This window comes from Sander lucioperca, chromosome 6 (assembly GCF_008315115.2).
Source record: "Sander lucioperca isolate FBNREF2018 chromosome 6, SLUC_FBN_1.2, whole genome shotgun sequence".
Classification (NCBI taxonomy): Eukaryota; Metazoa; Chordata; class Actinopteri; order Perciformes; family Percidae; genus Sander; species Sander lucioperca.
In genome coordinates this window covers 33,583,831-33,606,253 of record NC_050178.1, presented here as the reverse complement: position 1 = coordinate 33,606,253, position 22,423 = coordinate 33,583,831, and the positions used below count along the sequence as shown (strand labels likewise).

Here is a 22,423-nt window from a genome sequence, read left to right as displayed (position 1 = left end):
AACCAGCAAATGGGGTTTTTGAAACTGGAAAAACCTTGAAATCTGCAGTTTAGTGAAGACAAAAGAAGTATTTAAACTGGGCAGGACAACCAGGGATAGACAAAGTTACCCACTGAGAAAATACTATGTAGTGCCAAGATGAAGAAAGCAGCCCAGGAACAAGATGCAGGCAATTTACTTGTTAGTCTTGATTCGAGTTTCAACAGGCCTTGAGAGATTTGAACAAACTCCCCTCCAAATCCTGATCTCAGTGAGGATGAATGATTGCACTTAAACCTGTGAGAAGGTGTAATTTGTGCAACATTTTTCACTCCTGTATCCCATGAAAGGAATCAAATTTGTTCTGGGATAGGACCGCTACATCTGCCGCAAGCCTAACTGACTGTGCCGACACAACAGTCACTATCACTTGACAACTGGCTGTTGATTTGAATTGCGGAGATATGTTAAATTGGCAAACTTGTTTGTTTCTGTTGTCATTTTAAATCAATCATCATTTTCTGTACTGTGTTGCTTTGCTAGCATCTTTGAGCCAAACCAAATCTAACGTTACGAACAGCAACATCTCTCTCGGACTAACAGCTAGATTTGGGTGGTGTCATTTTCTTAAGTCTGTGGCCCAAAAGGTAAATTAGGTCTACAATGTTGACATATGAAAGCATCAAACACGCATTTTAGATAAATGAGATGAGAGTATGCTCAGCGCCGCTAAATTATATGTATTGGATGCAGGAGTTTTCACGGAAGTTATTGTAAACAAACATTGTGATTGGGTCTATAAGGTCACTTTATATTAATACCCAGAATCCCTTTCACAATGTCTGATGTCCCTGAATTGAGCTAGATTGACTGGTGAGTAATGTAAGGGACAAATACTCAAGCTTTCTTTTCAGTGCATTCTCCTGCTGATGATGGTAAACCTCTTTATTTAAGAAGTCATTACTTTAATTAGGATTTTCAACTAATTGCGTATTACCCTTTAGTCTATCTGAAAAGCAATCATTGCTCTATAATTGGAAAACTGAGTACAGAGGCATAACAGTTGTGACCATTAAATGAACGCTAGCTAAACCTCTCTCCTGACATATACCTATTCAGTCATAGCTTAGCAACCATAACATTTTAGGCGAGAAGTATGCAATACAGTAAAAGAATATTGGTTTATATTTGATCACTGCCTACTTTTACGGAGAAGTTGGCGCTGACAAAAGGGAGGAAAGTTTACTATAGTTCATTTACACATACTACCCACATTGTTATGATGCAAAGCTGGTAGAAAATCGGCAAAGTATCCCTTTAATCTTGAAAAATCAGAGCAAATTCTAAACTGTACTGTGGTTCACGCATCCTCCTTTGAAGCATGATTTGTACCATGAGGACAAGTCTTAAAATAACCCAGGCTAGATGAGGTTAAAGGTCAGATTGATAGTATGGATAAACCCGTAAAGCCATGGCGAATGCTACCTGAACTGGCAAAATATTAATATTCCCCAACAAGCATAGAAGTCCTGCAACAGATCGAAGACTCACAAGTCCTTTGAACTGCAATAAGGCATACACTGTGTCAAACTAATATCTGCAATTCTACATTATCCTTCACACTGCTGCTGAATAGTGAGGGAAATTGTATTGAGGTTCTCAGGATAAGAGGCTGATAGTGTGTGAGCTTTAATAGGGTGTGTAGGCTATCCAGTTGATTTAATCAGAGAGCGTGGTTACTGATAATCCTATTTCATATATGGGCCCCGCACTAAGTCCGTCGGCAACACGTGCAGCAGAGCCGCAGAAAATCTGCTGCACCGCTGATTGTGTGGAAGTGTCCACGTGCTGGACTGATGCTCTCTCCTGAACACGTCAAACTACTGTATGCCTGACAAGCAGGAAGAGACAGGAATATGAAAATATGATTAGCCTATGTGCACACATGTATGCATGCACGTGTAACACAAAAGCATACCTGATAAAGACAGTGAAAACCACATATAGGGTCCAATTACTGCACTTTTTACAATCATCATTTGCTAAAATTTGGTCAGTGCACATGAACGTACTAATTAAAATCATGTATCAATGTTAAAGTAAATTTGACTGAGGGATTTGCTGCATGTAGTGTCTCCAAGGATCAGTACCAGCAGCGCTGATAACAAAAATAGCCTTGATTCTTTTTTAAAGCACAGTTGTTAAAAATTGGTAGTGGGTGGAGGGGTTCTGATAAGGCAGAAATCCCTGTCAACCTTCTTGATGGATTGTAGGCCTAATTCAATCAATCATCAGTGACAGGAGAACCACAGTGTGACAAACCTGCTCTTATGTGAACTATTTCCTCTTAAGTCTACATGTGGGTTATTATTATATTATTTGAATTTGGGCTTCTGTGTGAATGATCAATCTGGATCAAGCCATCAGGTTATGTGTATTGGTAAATACTTGATCACATTCCACATTTGTAAGCAGAGAAGGAATCGCAATCCATGCACTGCACACCATGTTTCAAAGAACAGGTCAGCAGGCACACAACATGCTGTGTGAGCAAATATGCAGCTTGCAAGCTCTGGGGCTGTCAAAAACTCTCAATTACTTCCTGAAAAATGATTACTGGCTCCAAGATTTTTCGATTCAACAAACATCTGCAGACAGCTACTCTGCCCTGCAAAGGCAAAAGACAGTAACTTCGTTTTTGGTGGAAAATTAGTTATCATGTGGATAAGTATCTTGAGTCAATTTTGTTGTTTTTTCGAGAAAATAATGGGTTGTCTTAACAGTAACTACCAAAAGCCAAGGAGAAACCAAGGCAGAACACCGTAACACCAGCTACCACTCTTTGACTTTTTTTTGGAACGCTCAAATTGAGTTACGGTACAGGATAGCAATAAGTAGATGGCTATAAGTAATTGTAAATCATCAGATCACATGATCACTACATTTTATAGACGTGTTACTATAATGATTCTGTAAATGGTGTCAACAACCAAATATTGATAATGTGGAAGTTACTGCCTTTTGCCTAGGCATGACTTCTCACTTTTTGCATGCAATACAAAGGCAGAGTACAGTAACTTCAGTTCCACACTAGCGAGTTAAGGTCTTTGTCTTTGTAGGGCAGTACTGTGATCTGCCTTTTCTCATTCAAACCTCTTTAGGGCACACATGATGCCACATGGCTCTACTTTACAGAAGCAGTGTGCTCATTTTATCTGATATCATCGAGGGCCATCGATTCGATACACACATGCTTTCAAATCAACAAGGGTGGGGCTGACCTCTTTGTTCACTGTCTTTCGTTGTTGAGGAGAGAAAGCACACCACAAATCTTTGTATTAGAGGGTTAGACAAGACATAGATGCTGGAGTGCCTTAAGGACCAAACCTAGTAACCCCTATTTTTCTGCCCACTAACACCACATCTCCACTGAAACAGCTCCTTTGAAGTAACCAACATTTTTCATGCTTCTGACATGAAAGTGTTTCATGCATTTCACAGTCAGCGCGTTCCACCAAGGCCTCTACCTTTACACACACAGTGGGAACTAAAATATTTATGTGAACTAATGGGGGATGTTTTTACGAGCCCTGATGCCCTGCGTTGTCTTTTTGTGACACTTGTAGGTTACGAGTGTTTAAAAGGTCAATCGGTGGTTAAATGGTGGCTTCCCTGGGGAGGATAGTTACTGATCTCACCATCAACATCATCAGGAGTTTACTAAAAACTATCACTGTCTCCCTGATCCTCGATCTACTGCAGCCCAACCTGTCAGAGCGTGTATCCCAGAATACAGAAGTGTGTTAGTAGCCAGACTTGAAGTCATTTAAAACCGGTGCATTAGGAATATCGTTACAACCGGTATTAACATATAAATATGAAGCACAGTGTTGCTATCTTAATTACTGACTGGATACTTAATGTTGAAATGTATAGCACTGAAATATTTTACTTTAAAAACTATCTGTCTGAATTTATGTGGTCTGAATTCCCCTCTTTGGAAATTTCAGAAGTCAATTTAAAAAAGAAATCTAGTGTGTATATATTTAGGGTGCACAAATTCAGATATAAAATAAAGTCAATCAAAGTTTTTATTCTGCTAAGATGTAATAGTCTATACCACACTATCTGTTTATGCATCTCACAATGGCAAACATGTATGTAACTGTAAGTGAATTTAGCAATTCTTTATATTATTTGCAGTTGGCTGCATTGTCCAGATTAAAAACTCACCATATAGATATTAAACCTACATAAATAAATCCTCTGTGGAACTAATTCGAGCATACATAAATTGTTTGACCTTCCTATACCTTCAAAGAAAAGCTTATTGCAAATCCCTCAAGTTAAGTTCCAAATGCAAGAGATTTGCTTGCTTTTTTTGGTGTTTGCCAGTAAACACTGATAGAAGCTCTGGGGTTAGAGAAGAGACATCATTGTCAAGCAGAGCAATTTTGTTAAAGTCATCTTCGGCATAACAAAAAACAGGACTGATAAAAGCTTTAACATGGATGGAGAAGCTCCATATATGGAGGGTAATAGGATAGGGATTCTAAGCAAGCACGGTCATTTTCTTTCTGTCAGAGCACATCTCCTGCGTATGCGGATGCATTAGGGAGAGTGGTTGGGAATGAATGTCTTGACATTAGCAACTTAATGTGAGTGGTCTGGAATCTTTCTAAACATTTTGCCAAGGACTTGATGTTGCAGAGAGCATCTATTTCTGGTTAAGTTCAGAGGGTCATGGTGGCTCTGAAAGAGGTTTTCTCAAGGACAAGGACATTGGGTGAAAGCTGGCACTTCATACTTTTACGGCTTTGGTCTGGGACACTTTCCAGGCATCATTGCATTAACAAACATGCAATACATCAATGTCAGCCTACTTAGGCAACAGGTAATCTTATTCAGCACTAATGCATTTTTTTCTACTATAAAATCATCTGCACTGTTTCAATGTCACCATGTACCATTCCATTTACTCTGCAAAAAAGATATCAGCCTCTCATGTCGGGAGAGGCAGAATGAGAGGTCGTTGCCTTGCTCGCCAGAGCAGCTGGTCACCCTTGGCAACAGCAATGATACTTTCCTCCCTCTGACAAGAGAAGGCAGCGTGGTACATATTTACATATTTCATAGGCTGCTGACCAATAGGAATGCATTATCTCAGCAAAATGATGATGTGTGTAAAAGGAGGATTATGGGTGATGATGACGCAGGTGGGGTATAAAACTCCAGACAGTTAAAAGGAACCAGGGCACCAGACAAATATCTAGAGCATCAAAAAACACTTTAATCTGCCAGTAAATGGAGACATGCTTTTAAAATAATGTAGGAAATCACATATAAAATGGGCCAAAAGCCCCTTTTTTACATAGTGCTTTCAAATCTCTTACTAAATCCAGTTCACTACGGAGTTATATAAACTTAAGTTGTTCTTGAACCTCCTTTATCTAAGAAGATATCATGATGTGCCGACTGTCTCTCTCTAGATTCTCAATAGAATTTGATAATGAGAACTCTTCAAGGCTACAGATTTAACTTGATTATGGAACTTAACGAACTGGGACTGGAAAAGCTGCACAAGCAATAACATTGTGTATGTCTAAGTAAGAGAAGGTGCCAAGGAAGGGAATGATAAAGAATCGCTTTGGATCAGTCAACATAATAAGACATACCTAGTTTGTTTGCCTTTCCCACATAATGTGGGGTTTAGAGCTGCCTCTATCAAAAAGAGCATGCCGACTGCACTGGCAGGTTGTGACCTCCTATATGTTATTCCTGCAAGTAACCATGGCAACCACAGGGGAAGTACACACCTGACAGGAGCAAAATATGTGCTAAAGATATCAGCCAGTCCTAAAATGTCCCAGTTAGATAATAAATGCTGTAAACATATTCTTTGTAAATCTTTACAATCATTCCCCGAAGGTACCAAGCAGGTCTGCCTTATTGCGGATTTTCAGCATGTAGCTTGCTAGCTCAAAGTTTTTTGTTGTTTCCCACAGTGAAGGGATTTTGATAACGGCAGCACACAGAGAGTGGAAGGCAAGGGGCAAAGCCTGACATCCAGCGCATGGCTTTCTTCCTGGAAATGTACTTCCATTGATCCAGATTATATTTTTGGTTATTAAAAGGTAGAATATAATACTGTTTTATGTTGAGTAACACATTTGCAACATAACATTCTTTGTGTCTACTTTGCCTGAATCTTGTTGACTCACTCACTCAACCTGTCTTGATAGCATGATTCTGTGTATTGTATGTGGGTGGGATAAAATGACAGAAAGAGGCCGACAGGTGCGGCTGGTTCTCCGGATCTGTAAACCCCCAGCTGTAAACTCATTGACCTGAGACATCCATCGCTAGAGACAACATACAGTATGCTCTTCCATATCCAGTATTTTCATTTGTTATTAGTCTATATGACACTGATGCCTTCATGCATTGGAGACACACCTGCAGCAAGCTTGATAAATATCGCTAAGTCAAAGATTCAACATCTGACTCTGGCTCCTCATCAACTCCACCAAGAACCACAGTTACTTACAGGAACTACACTTATAACTTTAATAAATCGAATTACTAATGACATTACTTTTACTTTGAAATGTATCCAAACCTCTTCTCTGTATGAAAAATTCAAAGTAATGACGGTGCCTATTTAAAGCACCCACTCTCCTCTTCCATTCTTAAATTCTCTGTTCTCTTTTCTCCAAGCTCCCATTTGTCTCACAGCAGCGGCTGCTAGGCAACAGCTTACACCCACATATGCATATTAATACTTATACCATAACAATGTCGTCAATGAAAGCACTAAAAATAAGTTATAAAAGGATCATGTAATATTTGCCTTTAGCATCACTAGGTCGATGACTATAAGGTGATTTACAAAAATGAAATAGTATATTACACTTGTTTGTGGATGGGTAAGAAAATCACAGTAACACACTATGCCGAGCATTGCTCATCAAAATATCATGTTCAAGTCAGTTGGTTTCAGTTTCCAATAATGACCTTGTTGAAAACTACAGTTCTGTTCTGCCATCAGAATAAAAGCACGAGCATGATAACGTCTCTAAACTCTCAGTGTAGATGAGCCAAACACTGACCCAAAGTGCCTGAAGGGAATCAGATTACAACCATTTAGTACAAACAACTAAAAGCAGGTGCATATGGCTTCACCTCAGGTATTGTTACAGAATGAATGAACAAATGCAGCAGGTGAGTGCTGAATAAAAGGCAGGGCAGAGAAGAAGAAAAGACTTCAGGATACAGTGCGACTGAGATGGAGACTGAACAATAAGATGTGTTTTAAAGATACCCAGACATACCTTAAAAATTCTTTCACACTCACCCAATCATGCATACGCACATACAGGACTAGCACAAGTTCAGACCTGCAGTGAGAGGGTGTGTGTGAGCTGTTTAAGCACCATGTGTGGGAAGACAGACAGGTCCAACTTTCTGCTCTTCCTACTTCTGTTTCTCCAGAATGACACAACAAGGAGAAGAAAGAAACCTGGGATACTGGCCACTTTTTCTGCAATGATTAAATGGCAGTTTATAGTGATGGCTGCGTCACATGAATTTGTCATATGAACAACGCCTTCTGCATTTATTAGTAGTTGTTTAGGCATTTCGAATAGCTCTGGATATTTTCATCCATATATCAGGAGGTAAAACTGTGCTCTGGTTTTAACTTTTACTTTTCTTTTCTTTTTGCAGGAAACAATGGGTTTGTTTAGATGCACACAAGTATCCTGAGCCCGAGTGTCCAGTCGGGCTAGAAACCAAACCTAACAAACGCCTGCACCGACAGATCAGAAAAATCTGAAACCTGGATAATTTCATGTATACAGGGGAATAAAAAAACAAGTTATCTTATTCTCTCAAATATGATCCAACCCACGATAAGGAGTTTCATCACCATCATCATGATCACAGTATTGCGCAACATTACATTTCCCCTACTGCTTGTAAACACAAGGAAACATCAACTTCCTTTGTCAATGTTGGGATTTTCCAAATAACAGTCTTTATAAGACCATGGGAAAGTGAACCAGGCAGAAAATGTCTCCTCCTGTGACTTTCGATCACTGAGGTGGGATTTGAGCAGCAAATTTAATGTCTGTCTCTCTCAGCTGTCTTTCTTTCATTCCACTGTGTGCTTTCTCACTCAAATCACAAATTATCTATGAGTCGCACAACATTCAACAGACAGGACAAAAGTTGTGTGAGAGAGAGGAAGAGGGAGAGGGAAGCAACAAAATGACAAACACAGAAAAGAACAAACAGACGCTGACATGGAGAAACAGGCAGAAGACAGAGATATAGAGAAAACAGAACAACAATATTTGTCTGTATACAGAATAAACACTCTGCTCCTTCTCAGTAAAACATGGACTAAATGGCACAACCAGCCCATCTCCCTGGCATAATTAACAGGAGATCCATGGCCTACATGAATCTTCTCTGCTAGTTTCCCATCGGCCTGCACAGGAGTGCCAGACTAGCACGTGGACCGAGTGTGGCAGGCAAGAGGCCGAACAGCTGGATCTGACAAGCTTTGTCCCTGCAGAGAGAGAGTGTGCTCCTCTCCCTGATGCCTCTTTGTCAGACAGTCCAAAGCTGCTGCTGCTGCAAGGGCATCTCATCTCCAGTCTCCTACCACCACAGGGTGACAGGGCCTCCTCCAAGAGCAAATGAAAAGACTGCACCCAACCTACAGTATATGCCATGCTGCAACACTCATTCACACACAGGAAGGACCCATCATACACTCTCACGTGTTATAAAGCCACATTAAAGGAGTGCAACGTTGTTGGTTAAAGTATTCTGAAAATCCCTTATCATTTTTACACTAAAGCAAAATGGATCCTCACTGTGCGTGGCAATGAGTGTCCCTCCTCTCACATGCACTGAGCTAACGTTACATCCCAAAAATCACATTGAAACTACTGACGCGTGTCTTCCAGCAAATGTATTACAATGCAACTAAATGTTTTAATAACCAACTAATATGACATTTAAAAAAAATCCAGGGAATATGATTGAAAATTTGATCAAAAATGCAACAAAAAAAAGACCAAAATGAAAAAAAAAAATCCCACCATGCTGTTGAACTCGGGAGCGAATCAGACATTAATCACCACATCTTGTATTATTTACACTGTTGATACCACCACACATTCTACAACAGCGGAAAGCGTTCCCTATCTAAAAAAAATCATGCGTAAAAGAAGGTGTGCCATTTTTGCGCACCGCTGTGATGTGACTGCGAGGAGCAGCCTTACCTGAATCGGGGTGAATCTTTTATACATTCTTCAAAGTCCACCGTCATTGTTGCGTTTTCTAGTGTATTCCCACTTCAGTCTGCCAATATCATTGCCCACGGCGCGATGTAGCTTGAACCGACCGGATGGTGACTGGTGTTCCCTGACGCGCAGCAGTCTGTCGCCCCTCTCCCGGTGGCACAGTGACACAAAATGCGAGCTCGGTGCGCGGCAGGCAGATTACTACTACACTGCTGCCACTGCTGCCGAGACAGGCGAGAGGCGTAGCTGCACCGTGGAGACTGAAAGAGGAGAGGAGAGCGCCGACTAGTTACAACCCGTCGTAACACCAACCATGGGAGGAGGAAGATGTACAGATCTAACCAGCTAGCTGAGACTTGAACAAAAGTCTCCGCACATAAAGTCAATTAAAACAATGTAGGCTACATCAATATTACAGACCATATAACACAAAAACCTAATAACGGTGATGTTGTCTGTTTCACAATATTTAGAATAGGGTTAACTAGTTAACCAATTTAAATGCAATCAAACGCAAATAAAAGTTCAGTAAATAAATGCCGTCACCTCCAAATGTTGGCTACCTTAATAATTTGCCCACGTTTCTATAAAATAGGCATTATGAATCTAAAACATTTCGCAGTTTCAAAACAGCAGAGTATCTGACGCTGGACATTTTGATAGTCTAACGAGTAATATCCTTTATGAAAGAAAATTGAGTTCTAAGATGAATCTCTAAATTATTTTTGTTACTTTAATCGAAATCAGACTTTAATAGTCAGATTAATCAGATTTCTGACTGTTAATTGTACAATAATGAAGAGAAACATAAGAGCAGTTCGGTCCGTGTAATTATCGTGCTAAGATTTTTTTTTTCAGTGTTTTTTCTTTCTCTTTTCTTTTTAATGTCCTAACCTCCAATGATCTTGAACCGGTCTGTTGCTCGTGTTGACTCTGTTTGCCTCTCTCGCAGCTGACCCATCTCCACTATATTATAGTCTCTGATCTCAGGGCAGATGGCTTTACGGCTGGTCAGAGGACGACGACGACGACGACGACGACGACACGCCCCCTCTGTAGATTAACGCAATCAAAAAGGGACCGACAATCTAGAGTCACGACCATTGGTCAAGACTGGAAGAATGAGTTAAATCTTTTGTGTAAGTCATTGAAACGGGTTAAGGAAAAAAAAGCCCTTAAATTAATTTATTTACTTGAAACTCTTAATTTAATTTGAGATAGCCCCTTCTACCCTTCTATTTATTTTCTATTTATTTTCTCTTATTTTATTTTATCCTTATGTCGATATGTTATATATACGCTCCTAGGTTTTGTTTATATGCTCGACCCGAGGCAAAAGTTCCTTTTTGAAGTGGATGTGTAAATATGTCTTGTTTGTTTGTATATTTGCATTCTGAATGAGTGAATTAAAAAAATAATAATAATAAAAAAATACCATTGGTCAAGACATCAAGAAAAAAGCCTTTCGCCTGAACATCTGTGTGGTTTAGAGACTACATCATGGATGTATTATGAGAACGCTCTACATGCAGTGACCATATGTCACATTTATAAGTGCATATGGCTAGACCTACATTAACTGAGACGCTGCAACCGTAGACTGTATAAAAAAACTGAAGGCTGCAACTCAGCTCATACTCAGAATATCAGAGACCCCAGTTGCAGTATGAGCATAGAACGCTCATACTGCAACTGGGGTCTCTGATATTCTTCCGGACTACAAAACCCGACCCGGAAATGCGGCTTGTGTTGATGTTCCGCGTGCTTCCGTCGCATTTGGTCAGTCCCTAAACACATGAGTGCTTCACGGGTTTGTAAAAATCGTCCTTCACTGACTCCCCATCAGCAACCATAGCCGCGGTGTGTGTCAAAGTTGTACGAGTTGTACCCGTAAAAAAGGATTTGTTTTTAAAATGCACCGTGTCATTTTTTTTAAAACGCGAACAATATGATCCATAACTGTCAAAAGACATTTGGAGAGACCATGCCCAACTGGGCACGTTATCTCATCTTTTTTCAATACATTGGAACAAATTACAGGTAACGTTTGGTTATGCTTACACTTTTAATGTGTTATTATATGTGTATTATTTGATTATCATTATTTCTGCAGGGGTGTCGTGAAAGTGCCTCCACATCAGCTGGGTAGGAAAGGGGTCCAGGACCACTTGGAAGTAAGTTTTACTGATGTTATTTACTGATATTATCGTGTTGTCTTATCCTCCAATACATGTTACCTCTTTCTCTCCAACATCAGTTATACTGTAGTCCTGCAAACCAGAAAACAAGCTACTGCTGTGTGAATTACACTCATGTAGACCTTTCTGAAACTAATCTACACAGTCCTGCAATAAATGCCTCAATGAAGGCAACTTATAATGTTCAGCTTTTGTTGAAACTGTTTTAGAGTGGTGTTGATTCAACTGTATTATCATTTTGGAGGCTGCAGTTTGTGGCACTGATAAAATGCATTGTGTAAATACTGGCAGGTGTTTCTATACAACCCATTATTCAGATCAGTCTGCATGTTGGTGATCCCTGTCACATGTCACTCCCCATCACCCCTCTCTACTGTCTATCTAATACTCTATTTCTAATGAAGGCATGAAGAGGGCCAAAACTTTATTAGAAGAAAAGTATACACACACACACACACACACACACACACACACACACACACAGGAGGACACACAACACAGCAAAGAAGATCACGCTTTCTATTCACGTCATACTGCTGTGCAAAGCTCTACTTGATATTCCTTTTTGTCTCTGTTTTGATGTAACTTATCTGTCTGACTATTTGTGGTAAGCTATGAGTGAAAGGTTTACATTCAAAAGTTTTTTTTAACAATGTAACGACTCAAAGTTTTTTGTATTCTTTTGTATCTGTCTGTCTGTGTACAGGATGCAATAAGTAGGCTTAGGCCGCTCAACCCAGTGTCTCTTACAGTCTCCAGCAGGACAGACGCAGGTGTCCACGCCTTATCTAACTCCGCCCATTTCGACCTCCAACGCAAGAACGATAAGCCGCCATTTACTGAAGACATTCTTGTTGAGGCTCTTAATTTCCACCTCAGGCCAGAGCAGATCAGGTGAGTCAGGACTCCTTAGATGCGTGTGACATTTCAAAAGTTCAACAGTAGAGGTGATCAGGTGATAACACAGGGTCATGCAAAGTGCACATCTAGTGTCCCATCTTCTCCTTTTCTTTTCTCACTGTGCTTTTCTTCACCTCTCTCTTTTTAATCCATCCAATCTGTATAGTCACTATTTTATGACTACTGTGGTTTGGACTGCTGAGACACTTGATGTTTGTGATATTTAGACAGCAGCTTTTCTGTCTGAGAGAGAAGAAGAGAAAGGAAGGAAAGAGACACAAACGGGGAACAAACAGGGCATGGCAAAGGAGAGAGATAGATAGAGATAGTGAGTGATAAAGGGGGGTGATGAAAGACAAAGTAGGAGCACCAAACATATATTGACACAGACTGAATTAAGACAGAGGAGTGAGAGTGTGCAACAGAGCGAGTCATTTGGGAGATGGACAAAGAAGAGGGGAGGAAAGGGAAGCTCCCAGCTCCCTGCTAATCCCTAAACCTGCAGAGAGAACGTTAGAAAGGATTATCCCTGCTCTGCTTTTTGGTCTATAGCATCCATTAATACACACACACACAGATACACTCATCTAGCTAAATTGAAATTACCGATCAGAATGTGAAACCCGCTGAATAATATATATAAACACAGTTTTCGTCCTCAGTATCTTCATAAAGCAGAATTATTTATGGCCTCCTAACTACCTTATATACACATTGCCAAAATATTAAACCACCAGTAATGTTCATACACACTCCCCTATATTCAGATTGGATAGAAGTTTTCATTCTTGGTCTGTCGTGAAAATACATTGTCTGATCTGGCACCCCAAACCGTCTTTTCACATTGTACTTGGATGGGAGAGGTAACCAAAAAGAGTTTTTGTTACAGCAACAATCAGAATATGGCTCCCGCCTCGTAGCTTTGGTCTGCTGCCTCCTGAGATAGAGTGCCAAAGCATGATTTAAACAAAGACCTGCACACTGTAAAAAAAAAAAAAAAAAAGGGCTAAAAAGGGCCTCCATACGCCTATAATAAATGGCCCTTTTCCAATAAGGAGAAACTGCTGAGTAGCTAAATGTTACCATGCCAAACAATGCCCAGTTCCCAAATGTGTGAGGCCATGCTTTGTACACTGCTAATGAAAATTTAATGTGTGTGTGTGTGTGTGTGTGTGTGTGGGGTTTAGGGGCCAGGCAAAAAGGCTGTCACTTCACATCGGAGCAGGCGCTGAAGGCAGACGCAAGGGTTTCCTCTGCCACGTGTCGCACCCAATCTCCCCCCCTGGAAACATAACCTAGTTTCTCTGACTGTGCACTGGCACACACATACTGTATATAGACTGTACATGCACTGCTGTGTCCAGAAAAACGGGATGCCCGTGCACATACATGGGATGTGTACTGTATATTTGAGCATTGTTCTCATAGTTCCATATACCCATGCATGCTAACCCCTTTGTCACCTTCCACTTTCTCTAAAACACAACACACTTGCACGCATGGATGAATGCATACTCTTTGTACATGCACAGGCGTGTGTAGACAAACACTACAGGGTGCTAGGGTGGTTTGTGCGGTCACAATCACACTAGCACAGCTGGCTGCAGCTCTTTGTTCTTTCAGTTTACAGATGTAAGCATTAAAGATTCCCCACTCGTCACTCTATTATTACTGTACAATTAAATACATCTCTTCGTCATTGAAGGGAGATAGTGTGGAGTTTTACTTTCTTTATCGACCATGAACATATAAAGAATGATAGTGAAACCAGCCAGTAAAAGACAATAGTTTGGTGTTATGTTGCTTAGTTATAATTTGGAAATGCTGCAACAACCGCATCTCTGATCCCCTTCTCCCTTACCTGGAAGCCCGGAGGTTATGTAACCCATATATTTCTTTAGATTAAAGCTCTAAATGTGGGCATACTGTATTTATAAAGACTGGGGCATGTTTTTTTTTTATTGTTATTGGGAATTCAGATTTACTTAGTACAATACCTTTTACATTGTAATATTTTCATCTACATGTACATGTAGTTTCTATTTGTGAGGCTTTTGAATGTTTGGTTAGTCTGAATATGCTGTAATTTATTTAATTTGATTGAAAACATAGTAAATTGTTGCAGCAAAGAGTGAATGTGCCATATGCCCTTATAACTTTTTAGAAATAATAGATTTCAATAAAAGCTCTCAGTAGGCTATGTTGATTGCTGTAGCACCAGCCATGAAGATAACTGGAATTCTCACTTAATCACTAGTTACAGCCAATTATCGCAAGAGCTTGAACAGTTTGAAAAGTTAACACAGCCAAAAACTGTATATTCAATCCTTTTTGGGTCAAAGGAGCTTGGCTATTTGGGGTTCTTGGCAGCCCTTAGGTGTGCTCGTTTGTAAAGAGCTGTAATGTTGGCATTTTGGACAATGACTTTCACAATTGTTCTTTCTGGCAGTACAAAATGAGAGTATTAACACCATTCTGTGTCTGGAGACTGCTTCAATCTGAGGAATGAATGAAACGCTGATGTCTGGTTGTTTAGTTTTTGTCTAAACATCCACCAGAATTCAAATGTTTAATATTATTTTCTGTGATTTTTGAAGAAATTACTGCTCATTAATCATATAACATTTCCAGCTTTTCAGGCCTTAATGGATGTCAGCTTTCACTCTAACGACTCTATTGTCACTCGCCAGGATCACCAGTGCACTACGCGTGCCTGATGATTTCCATGCCCGTTTCTGTGCCCAGTCTCGGACCTACGTCTACCGGATCGCCCTGGGAATCTCCCACCACTCTCTGCTTCCCCTCACAGACCATAATCTCTGCTGGAACCTCCGCAACACGTGAGTTATATTCTCTCCCCCCGCCCCTTCATTCACTCATCCTTCATCCTTGTGTTTGATGATTTCCCTTAAGAAAAAAAAAATCATGCTCAGACTCAATCCAAGTTCAGTAGGTCCAGACACACACAAACACGCAGACACACCCTCAATAAACTCATGCCAAGCCTTGCAGAAACAATGGCACGTTAAACACATGAATAATCCACACGTACCAAGCCAGAACTGCAAATTAGGGCCAGTCAAACAAAGTGTTTTATCTGAGCTGGCATCCCAAAAACAAACAAAGGAGAAGGAGAGAGAGAAAGGAGACGGGGAAAGGATGGACAGAGTACAGAAAGAGAGAAAGAAACAGAACGCCGATGGCCTCTTTGCTTAGAGGATGTTCTTTTAGCTGTAATTGGAAGGAGGGAGTGTGAAGAATCACATTTCAGAGAGCGTATGTATGAGCATTTGTATGCTCTTCTCTTTCCATTATTTTTGGGGAAAAGTAGGGCAAGATAAGCTGGGGGCTTATATGCATGCAGAACAACACCCACGCACATTAACCTGACTTTCCCTCTCCCATCCTTCTCCTTCTCTCTACTACACTTATTTCTCCTTCCCTCCCTTTTTCTCTCTCTGGTGTCTGCTTTTTTCCTTCCTTTATCCCTTCTCTCATTTTCAGCATCCATCTTGTCCATCCACCCCTGAGCGTCTCTGCCTCACACAGCCTCTCTCCTCTCTCTCTTTGATCTGCCTCTCCCTCGTCATCACACACACTCCAATTAAATATTAAATCTATAAAATGTCTGAAAACGGTCAAAAAAAGGCCTGCCTCATTTTGCTCAAGCCCAAGACAATTGTTTGTTTTGTCTGACCAACACTCGAAAACCCCAGGATATTCAAATTAAAGGGATTTTATAAAGAGAAGAGCAGGACATGCTCACATTTAACAAGGTAGAACCACAGAATATTTGACAGCTTGATAATTAACTTAAACTTGTAATGGCATTTCAACATTTTTGCAGATACATTTTTTGTTGGATGACTGGTCAATTAATTGATCGTTCAGCTCTGATCTCCACAAATAAATGGATAAAAAAAAAAAAAGTTTTAAGAAAAAAAATAAAGATAGACATAAATTAGTTAGCTAATTAGATAATTAACACTAAACACAAAGTACAGCTGATGATGCTGATGGGAATGTCAGTAGTTTCATATGTGTTCTGTCATGAACCAAAGTACTAAATAAATAAATAAATCAAGTTGAATCTTGAATATTTGAATCATATATATTTTCGTTTTATGCTTCAGTTGTCAGACACAAATTACTTATTACTGTATGCCATTTTCCAACTTTCCCTTGGAAGATTTTAAGCACTAAGTTATGAAAGGATAAACTGTAGGCTGACTTGATCTGGCACGAATCAAGCATTTCTTTAAAAAAAAAAGACACTTAAGAATAAATCAGCTGTCATTTTTTGAGCGCTCCACCATATCTTCATTCAGGACTCATGTTCAAGATTTTAAATTGGTGCATTAAGATTTTAATGAGTGAGTCACTGAGCCCATTTCCCTGCTCGCTGTATCTCTCTCTCTCTCTCTCTCTCTCTCTCTCGCTTTCTGTCAGATCATATTTAAGCAGTGACAGAAGCATGAGACTATACAGAGTCTGAGTATCGGGCCCACTTTCAATTCCTCTCTCAAATGAGCTGGTCGTCAACATGCTCTGCTCTCTCACGATGCATTGCGCGTCAGAAAACTTCATATTATATAAGACAACCAATACATTATTCTACTTTGAAAGCAGTAACATGGAGCCCTGAAAACCCATGTGTACACCACCTCCAGCTGCTTGACCTCGCTGTTCAGGCAGGTCACTTCTGAGTCAAGTTTCAATATCACAATGAGCCTGCAAAAGTGTATTTAAGAAGTCTGTTGACATCAGCTGCCTGTTCTTAACACCCATAGAAAATCAAGCATTTTTTTGTGATCACTTATTAAAGAAAAATGTCTCCTGTTTCTGTCTCTCATCAGGACTCTGGATGTGGGAGCCATGCGCGAGGCTGCCGCCCTGCTGGTCGGGACTCAGGATTTCAGCAGCTTCAGGGCAGTCAACTCTGACATGCCATTTAAAAGCCCTGTGAAGACGCTGGATGTGGCCAGCATAGAGCCAGGAAGCTCCTTCGTACACGCACACTTCCACAGGTAGGCCTTTTATATTTAGGTAGATCACATTGGCTACTAGCAGTCAGCGCATAGGCCAAGTTAAAAAAAAAAAACACAAAAAAAAAACAATTGAAGGTGCATACATTTTTTTGACCACTTGGGGGCAGACAAACAAGCTGTAAACACAACATTGAAATATCCTTGACTTACAAAGATGTTATTGTGAACATATTTACACATCCAGCAGACACGTAGCAACATTAGCATTCATTTTGAGTCGTGTTTGTTCACTCTTCTTTAGTTCTGCTGCCCACCAACTCCTGAGGGAAATATCTGGCTCTGTAGCTGCAAAATGCTCCACTATGTTCACCAGCTAGATGCTAACTTTGTCAGACTGCCGTTTGGTGCTAGGCAGCTAGTGAACAGCGTGGTGGAAGCAAACCAAAATTGTAAAGTTGCAGGCCGTAAAACCAAAACAATGAGCAAAAGCTCTATGTCAAGCTAGCTGCGGGGAAATACTGAGTTAGGTGATAATTCTGTGCAGGTTCGTCACTATGAGCAACCTCTTTTACCAACACATAGTCCTTTCATCCATCATTATTTTAGAATAGTAATTAGTGCAACTTTAAGATGAAATAATGACAATATTTTAAAAAGCTTCACAAATTCAAATATGATTTGTTTAACATTTTGGGAAATACTTTTACCAGTATTTGCCTTCTTGCTGAGAATTAGATGAGAAAAATCAATGTGAAAAGTTGGGGGCATAGCTTGAACCTCTGAGCCCAATGTGCTCTCCCAGGAAAGCTGATCGCTGGCAGGTGAAAAGAAGCAGCAGGCTCTCACAGAGATAGCACATGGCTTTCTGCAGCCTCCCCAGGCCAACAGTAGAGTTAGCAGTAACACAGGGGAACTGATTATTCCAGATTTGGAGAAAAAAAGGTAAGAAAATAAAGAAATGATGCATGTGCTTTTCCACTCCAAAAGGATCAATCTTGTGTTTCTCAATCTTGCTTCAACTGGTGCTTAAGAAGTTGGCCAAAGATTTGAATCATTTACAGTCCCTCCACTGCATGTACAGCCTTGAAAATTTCCCTTTCAAGCTTCAGTCAGACTCTGTGGCATGTTTGATATATATTATATACAGTATATTGTGATATTTAGGTGAATCACAGGTCAAGCAGACTTTGATCTGGACTCAAAACTAATCTTTTCCAATTGAAAGCTTTAGTTACTTTAGTGTAAAAAAAGAAAGGTGCATCAGTGTGGCCAGGATGGCTCAGTTGGTAGAGTGGGCGCACATATACAGAGGTTTATGCCTCGACGCAGAAACTCCAGGGTTTGAGTCCGACCTGGGACGATTTCTTGCATGTCTTGCCCCTCTCTCTCCCCCTTTCATTGCTTTCCTATCATTAAGGGCGGAAATGCCCAAAAAATAATCTTAAAAAAAATAAATAAATAAAAGGTGCATCATAGGAAGTACTGCTTTATTGTAGGAAAACTGATGTCCAGCTGTGAGTCATGTTGGATCATACAGGTAGAAGACAAGGATCCAACATAATCCATAGAAGCGATGGAGGTGGGGCAGTTGTGTGAGAGAGAGGGCCATGTGGGCTTTGGGAGATTACACGACCCCGGGGTCAGTCTGCATGCCAAATACCACTTCCATGGGCATTAATTATTTGCCCTGAAAATATGGTGCACAATATGGACATGGGCAGACTGTTAGCAGTTCTCAGAGTAAATGTCACACAGTCCCTTAACCCCAACCCACGTGGTGCATTAACAAGCTGTGAGCATCAGGGTTACAGATCTGTAACATAGTGTATTTGCAAATGTCCATGGTTGCATTTTTTTTTACCAAACTTGCCATTAATGAAAACCTGCAGTTGAGCTGTGTGTTTAATTTTTGATTTGGGTTTCTATTCTAAGTTACAGTGATAAAAGCAGAAGGAACTGAGTGGTGAGTTGTTGAAAAGCAAAAGGTTGAGCTGAATTTTTGATCCTATAACAAGGAGATGCAGTATGTGAAGCTGATTTCTGTGGAATCTGCTTGACATGAAAAATAAATAGATATTTTTTTTATCTCATTGTCATGCAGGATGCTTATGTTATACTCCTATACAGTCTCAAATGTGTGGGCAAGACATTGTCTAAAGTTTTCTTGTCTTTAGACATTGATAACTCCACAGTGGCTGAATGGATTTTTACCATTCAAACTGCATTTAAAAAAAATCCCTTCGTTCTTTTGCAATTGCGAACTGTGAAACTAGCCCTTACCAACCCTTTAACAATGTTAGTTTAAATCAAAAGACATAGGACCCTGGAAACATTGGGATGACCCCATCTAAACGGGACACCTTGCTTTTATCATTACACACACACACACACACACACACGCACATGCACAGATGCACGTGTGACTGTGCAACATAAGACACAGCCTTTGTCTATCCATATAAATATACTCACATCACCAGAGTCCTTGAGCTAAAACGCCTGCTGTATAAATCTGTCTTTGCAATCCTTACATATCAAATGTAATCAGACAGCAAGCACTGAGTCAAATTTGCATTTGACCCAATTCTTCCCATGTGCCTGCTTAGTTGACTCTTTCCTCCCCCAAATAGAAAGTCAGACCGTTTTTGGGGGGGAAATGGCTGCTGTGACTTAAATGTTAAAACAAACAACAAGAAAAATGTAATGTCAAATTGCAAAAGAAGCAGATTCACATTTCTTTTTATGGCATTACATGTAATCCTGTTGGGCCTAAACTGTTGTGGCGTATTCAGCATGTGACATTTAAACAAATCTGTGCACAAGGAGAGTCCCCGGCTCTATCTGATGTCTGGCACGAGCATGAATGTCACATCCGCCTCCAACTCTGTTCGCACAGTGGGGGAAAGCAATGAAATATCCAACAAAAGCGAGATAAAGGAGCGACACGTCTTAACATTTGCCCTTTTCAGTTGAAATGAATAATTCACTTTTAGAACATGGTTAGGTCTGGTGAAATACATGTTTAAAGAAATGTTTTCATTTATTTGTTTTCAATAGGTGTCATTCAGATCCACACTCCTCCCATATAGTTGCCCTTATGGGACTTTGTAATGCTATATTACATCTGACAACTATATAAGATATTGTTTTGCTTCTGAAGTGACACTTTAAAGGTCCAGTGTGTAACGTTTTTAGTTGTTCATTCTCAAAATCTGTGTTGCCCGTTTACAAACTTGTCCTTTTCATGAATATGTACCACCACCATCAATTCCAAGTATTCCTATTGGCTTGAAATTTTACATTTACATTTGCATTTGCATGAACTGGGGTAGACGCTCCATATACATGTGCCCTCTTTTATATACATTAGCCGGTAAGAGACATACAGGACTTACGCTCCGCCTTTCGCGTTTTTGCTGTCACATGATAAACTCACAGGTGCTGCTAATGGGTATCGTAGCTTCCCGGCCCCGGCAAGTTTGAAGAAGGAAACATGGAGGACCACACGGATTCAAAATCCAAATTTCATGAACAGGAGTCTTCTTCTTCACCAAGAAAAAGAAAAACGATATTGAAAAAAGCAAGAGACCATCTTTTTGAAGCGTGAAGGCTACCGTAGCTGTAATACGTACTTTGAACTGCGTGGTGCGAGAGAGTTGATTGCGATATATGATCTCAACACTAGATGGGACACATTGGACCTTTAACCCCAGTGGCAATATTTACCTTTCTTTAGTATGGCACATTCAGTCAGTGATGCTAAGTAGATGTTATCATTATAACATTTGATGAGAAGTTTTGGGAATGTGCCTTTAACCCTATGTGCACCTGTTTTGCCATATATGCAGACAACACAACATCTGTGATGTTTAATGATTGTATGTATATTGTTATATATATTGTATATTGTTGTATATATAACCAGTATGTTGTTCACACATTTGTGCAATTTTTCTTCCAGAGAGATACCATTTTGGGAGCTGACTTTCACAAGCAGATCTTTTCTCTATAAGCAGGTTCGTTCCTCTTACTGTCCTCTATTACCTGTAAATGTGTTGTAGTTCATTGTTAGTAAGTAGCACCATCTGCTGGTAAAGACTGGAAAATATATTGATCATAAATAAGGTTCATTCAGCATAAAGGGACCATTAAAATATCCAAGATAAAATGCATTTTGCAATATTTTCAGTATTATCAATGTAAAAATGGTTGCTTTGGCCGTGTGCTCCAGGTGCGGAGAATGACAGGGGCCCTGGTGGCTGTAGGACGCGGGCAGCTCTCAGTGACCCAGCTGCAGGAGATATTGGAGGTTCGGGACTCTCTTGCCTTCCCTCAGGGCATGGCTGCTCCGGCCCATGGCCTCTTCCTCACCAGGGTGGACTACAGACAGACAGGTGAGGAGGCTTAATTTGATTCAATATCAATTATCACATCATCATACTGTACTGTATCATATTATACATGTATTTATTCTAAAAGCAAAACATTTGCTCAGTGGATTGATTTGCTCTAAGTGTCAGTTAATGTTTGATGTGTTTGGTAAAAAAAAAAAAAAAAAAATTTCATGATTCATTTCATGATCATCAAAATAGTTGCCAATTTTCATTCGATTGACTAATAAAATATAATTGATTAATATTTTCAGCTTATTCTGCGAAGCACACAGCGTAGTGTAGTTTTAGTTTACACTGTCAGTAAGGTGTTGAATTTAGACATGCTTTCTCAGGCAGTTTATAGAAATATTGCAGTCCTTTTACTGAAAAGGTAATGTTTCACATCATGTATTACCTCTTCTTTGCCTCCTCAGACCTGCTGTTTTCACAACAGACATCAGAGGAGCAATTTATCTCCAGTGGAAACTCAGAGGATTAATTCTATTTCATTCAGTCATGGTGGTAAAACTATATTTCTATACTACTATATGCAGTGGTTGTAATAAAGTTTTATATTTATATGTACAGTATATTTGTTTTACTTACAACAGAACATGGCAGGTTCACTTTGAGTCAGTGCCCCCCCCCCCCCAGTAGTTTTTTTTCCCCCC

The 22,423-nt window shown here is 40.0% G+C and overlaps 2 protein-coding genes across 7 annotated transcripts in view; one reads left to right on the top strand and one right to left on the bottom strand.

Annotated features, from left to right (window-relative positions):
• acap3b (ArfGAP with coiled-coil, ankyrin repeat and PH domains 3b) overlaps nt 1-9,556 on the bottom strand; it is a 58,369-nt gene extending 48,813 nt beyond the window's left edge. For 4 of the 6 annotated variants that reach the window (XR_004897601.1, XM_031323809.2, XM_031323819.2 and 1 more), the window contains exon 1: nt 9,273-9,555. Coding sequence is in view for 5 of the 6 variants with exons in the window: in XM_031323809.2 (XP_031179669.1) it covers nt 9,273-9,319 (47 nt within the window). In the remaining variant the exon portion in view is untranslated. Of the gene's footprint in view, nt 1-9,272 lie in introns of all 6 variants that reach the window. The other 2 variants (XM_031323815.2, XM_036002120.1) reach the window with 1 other exon arrangement.
• A 1,489-nt stretch (nt 9,557-11,045) lies between these two features.
• Nucleotides 11,046-22,339, top strand: pusl1 (pseudouridine synthase like 1). The gene is made up of 8 exons (XM_031323930.2): nt 11,046-11,333; nt 11,407-11,467; nt 12,198-12,385; nt 15,082-15,231; nt 17,248-17,418; nt 21,341-21,395; nt 21,611-21,773; nt 22,187-22,339. The coding sequence occupies exons 1-8, from the start codon at nt 11,242-11,244 to the stop codon at nt 22,249-22,251; spliced, it is 945 nt and encodes a 314-aa protein (XP_031179790.1). The 5' UTR covers nt 11,046-11,241; the 3' UTR covers nt 22,252-22,339.
• The last annotated feature ends 84 nt before the right edge of the window (nt 22,340-22,423 follow it).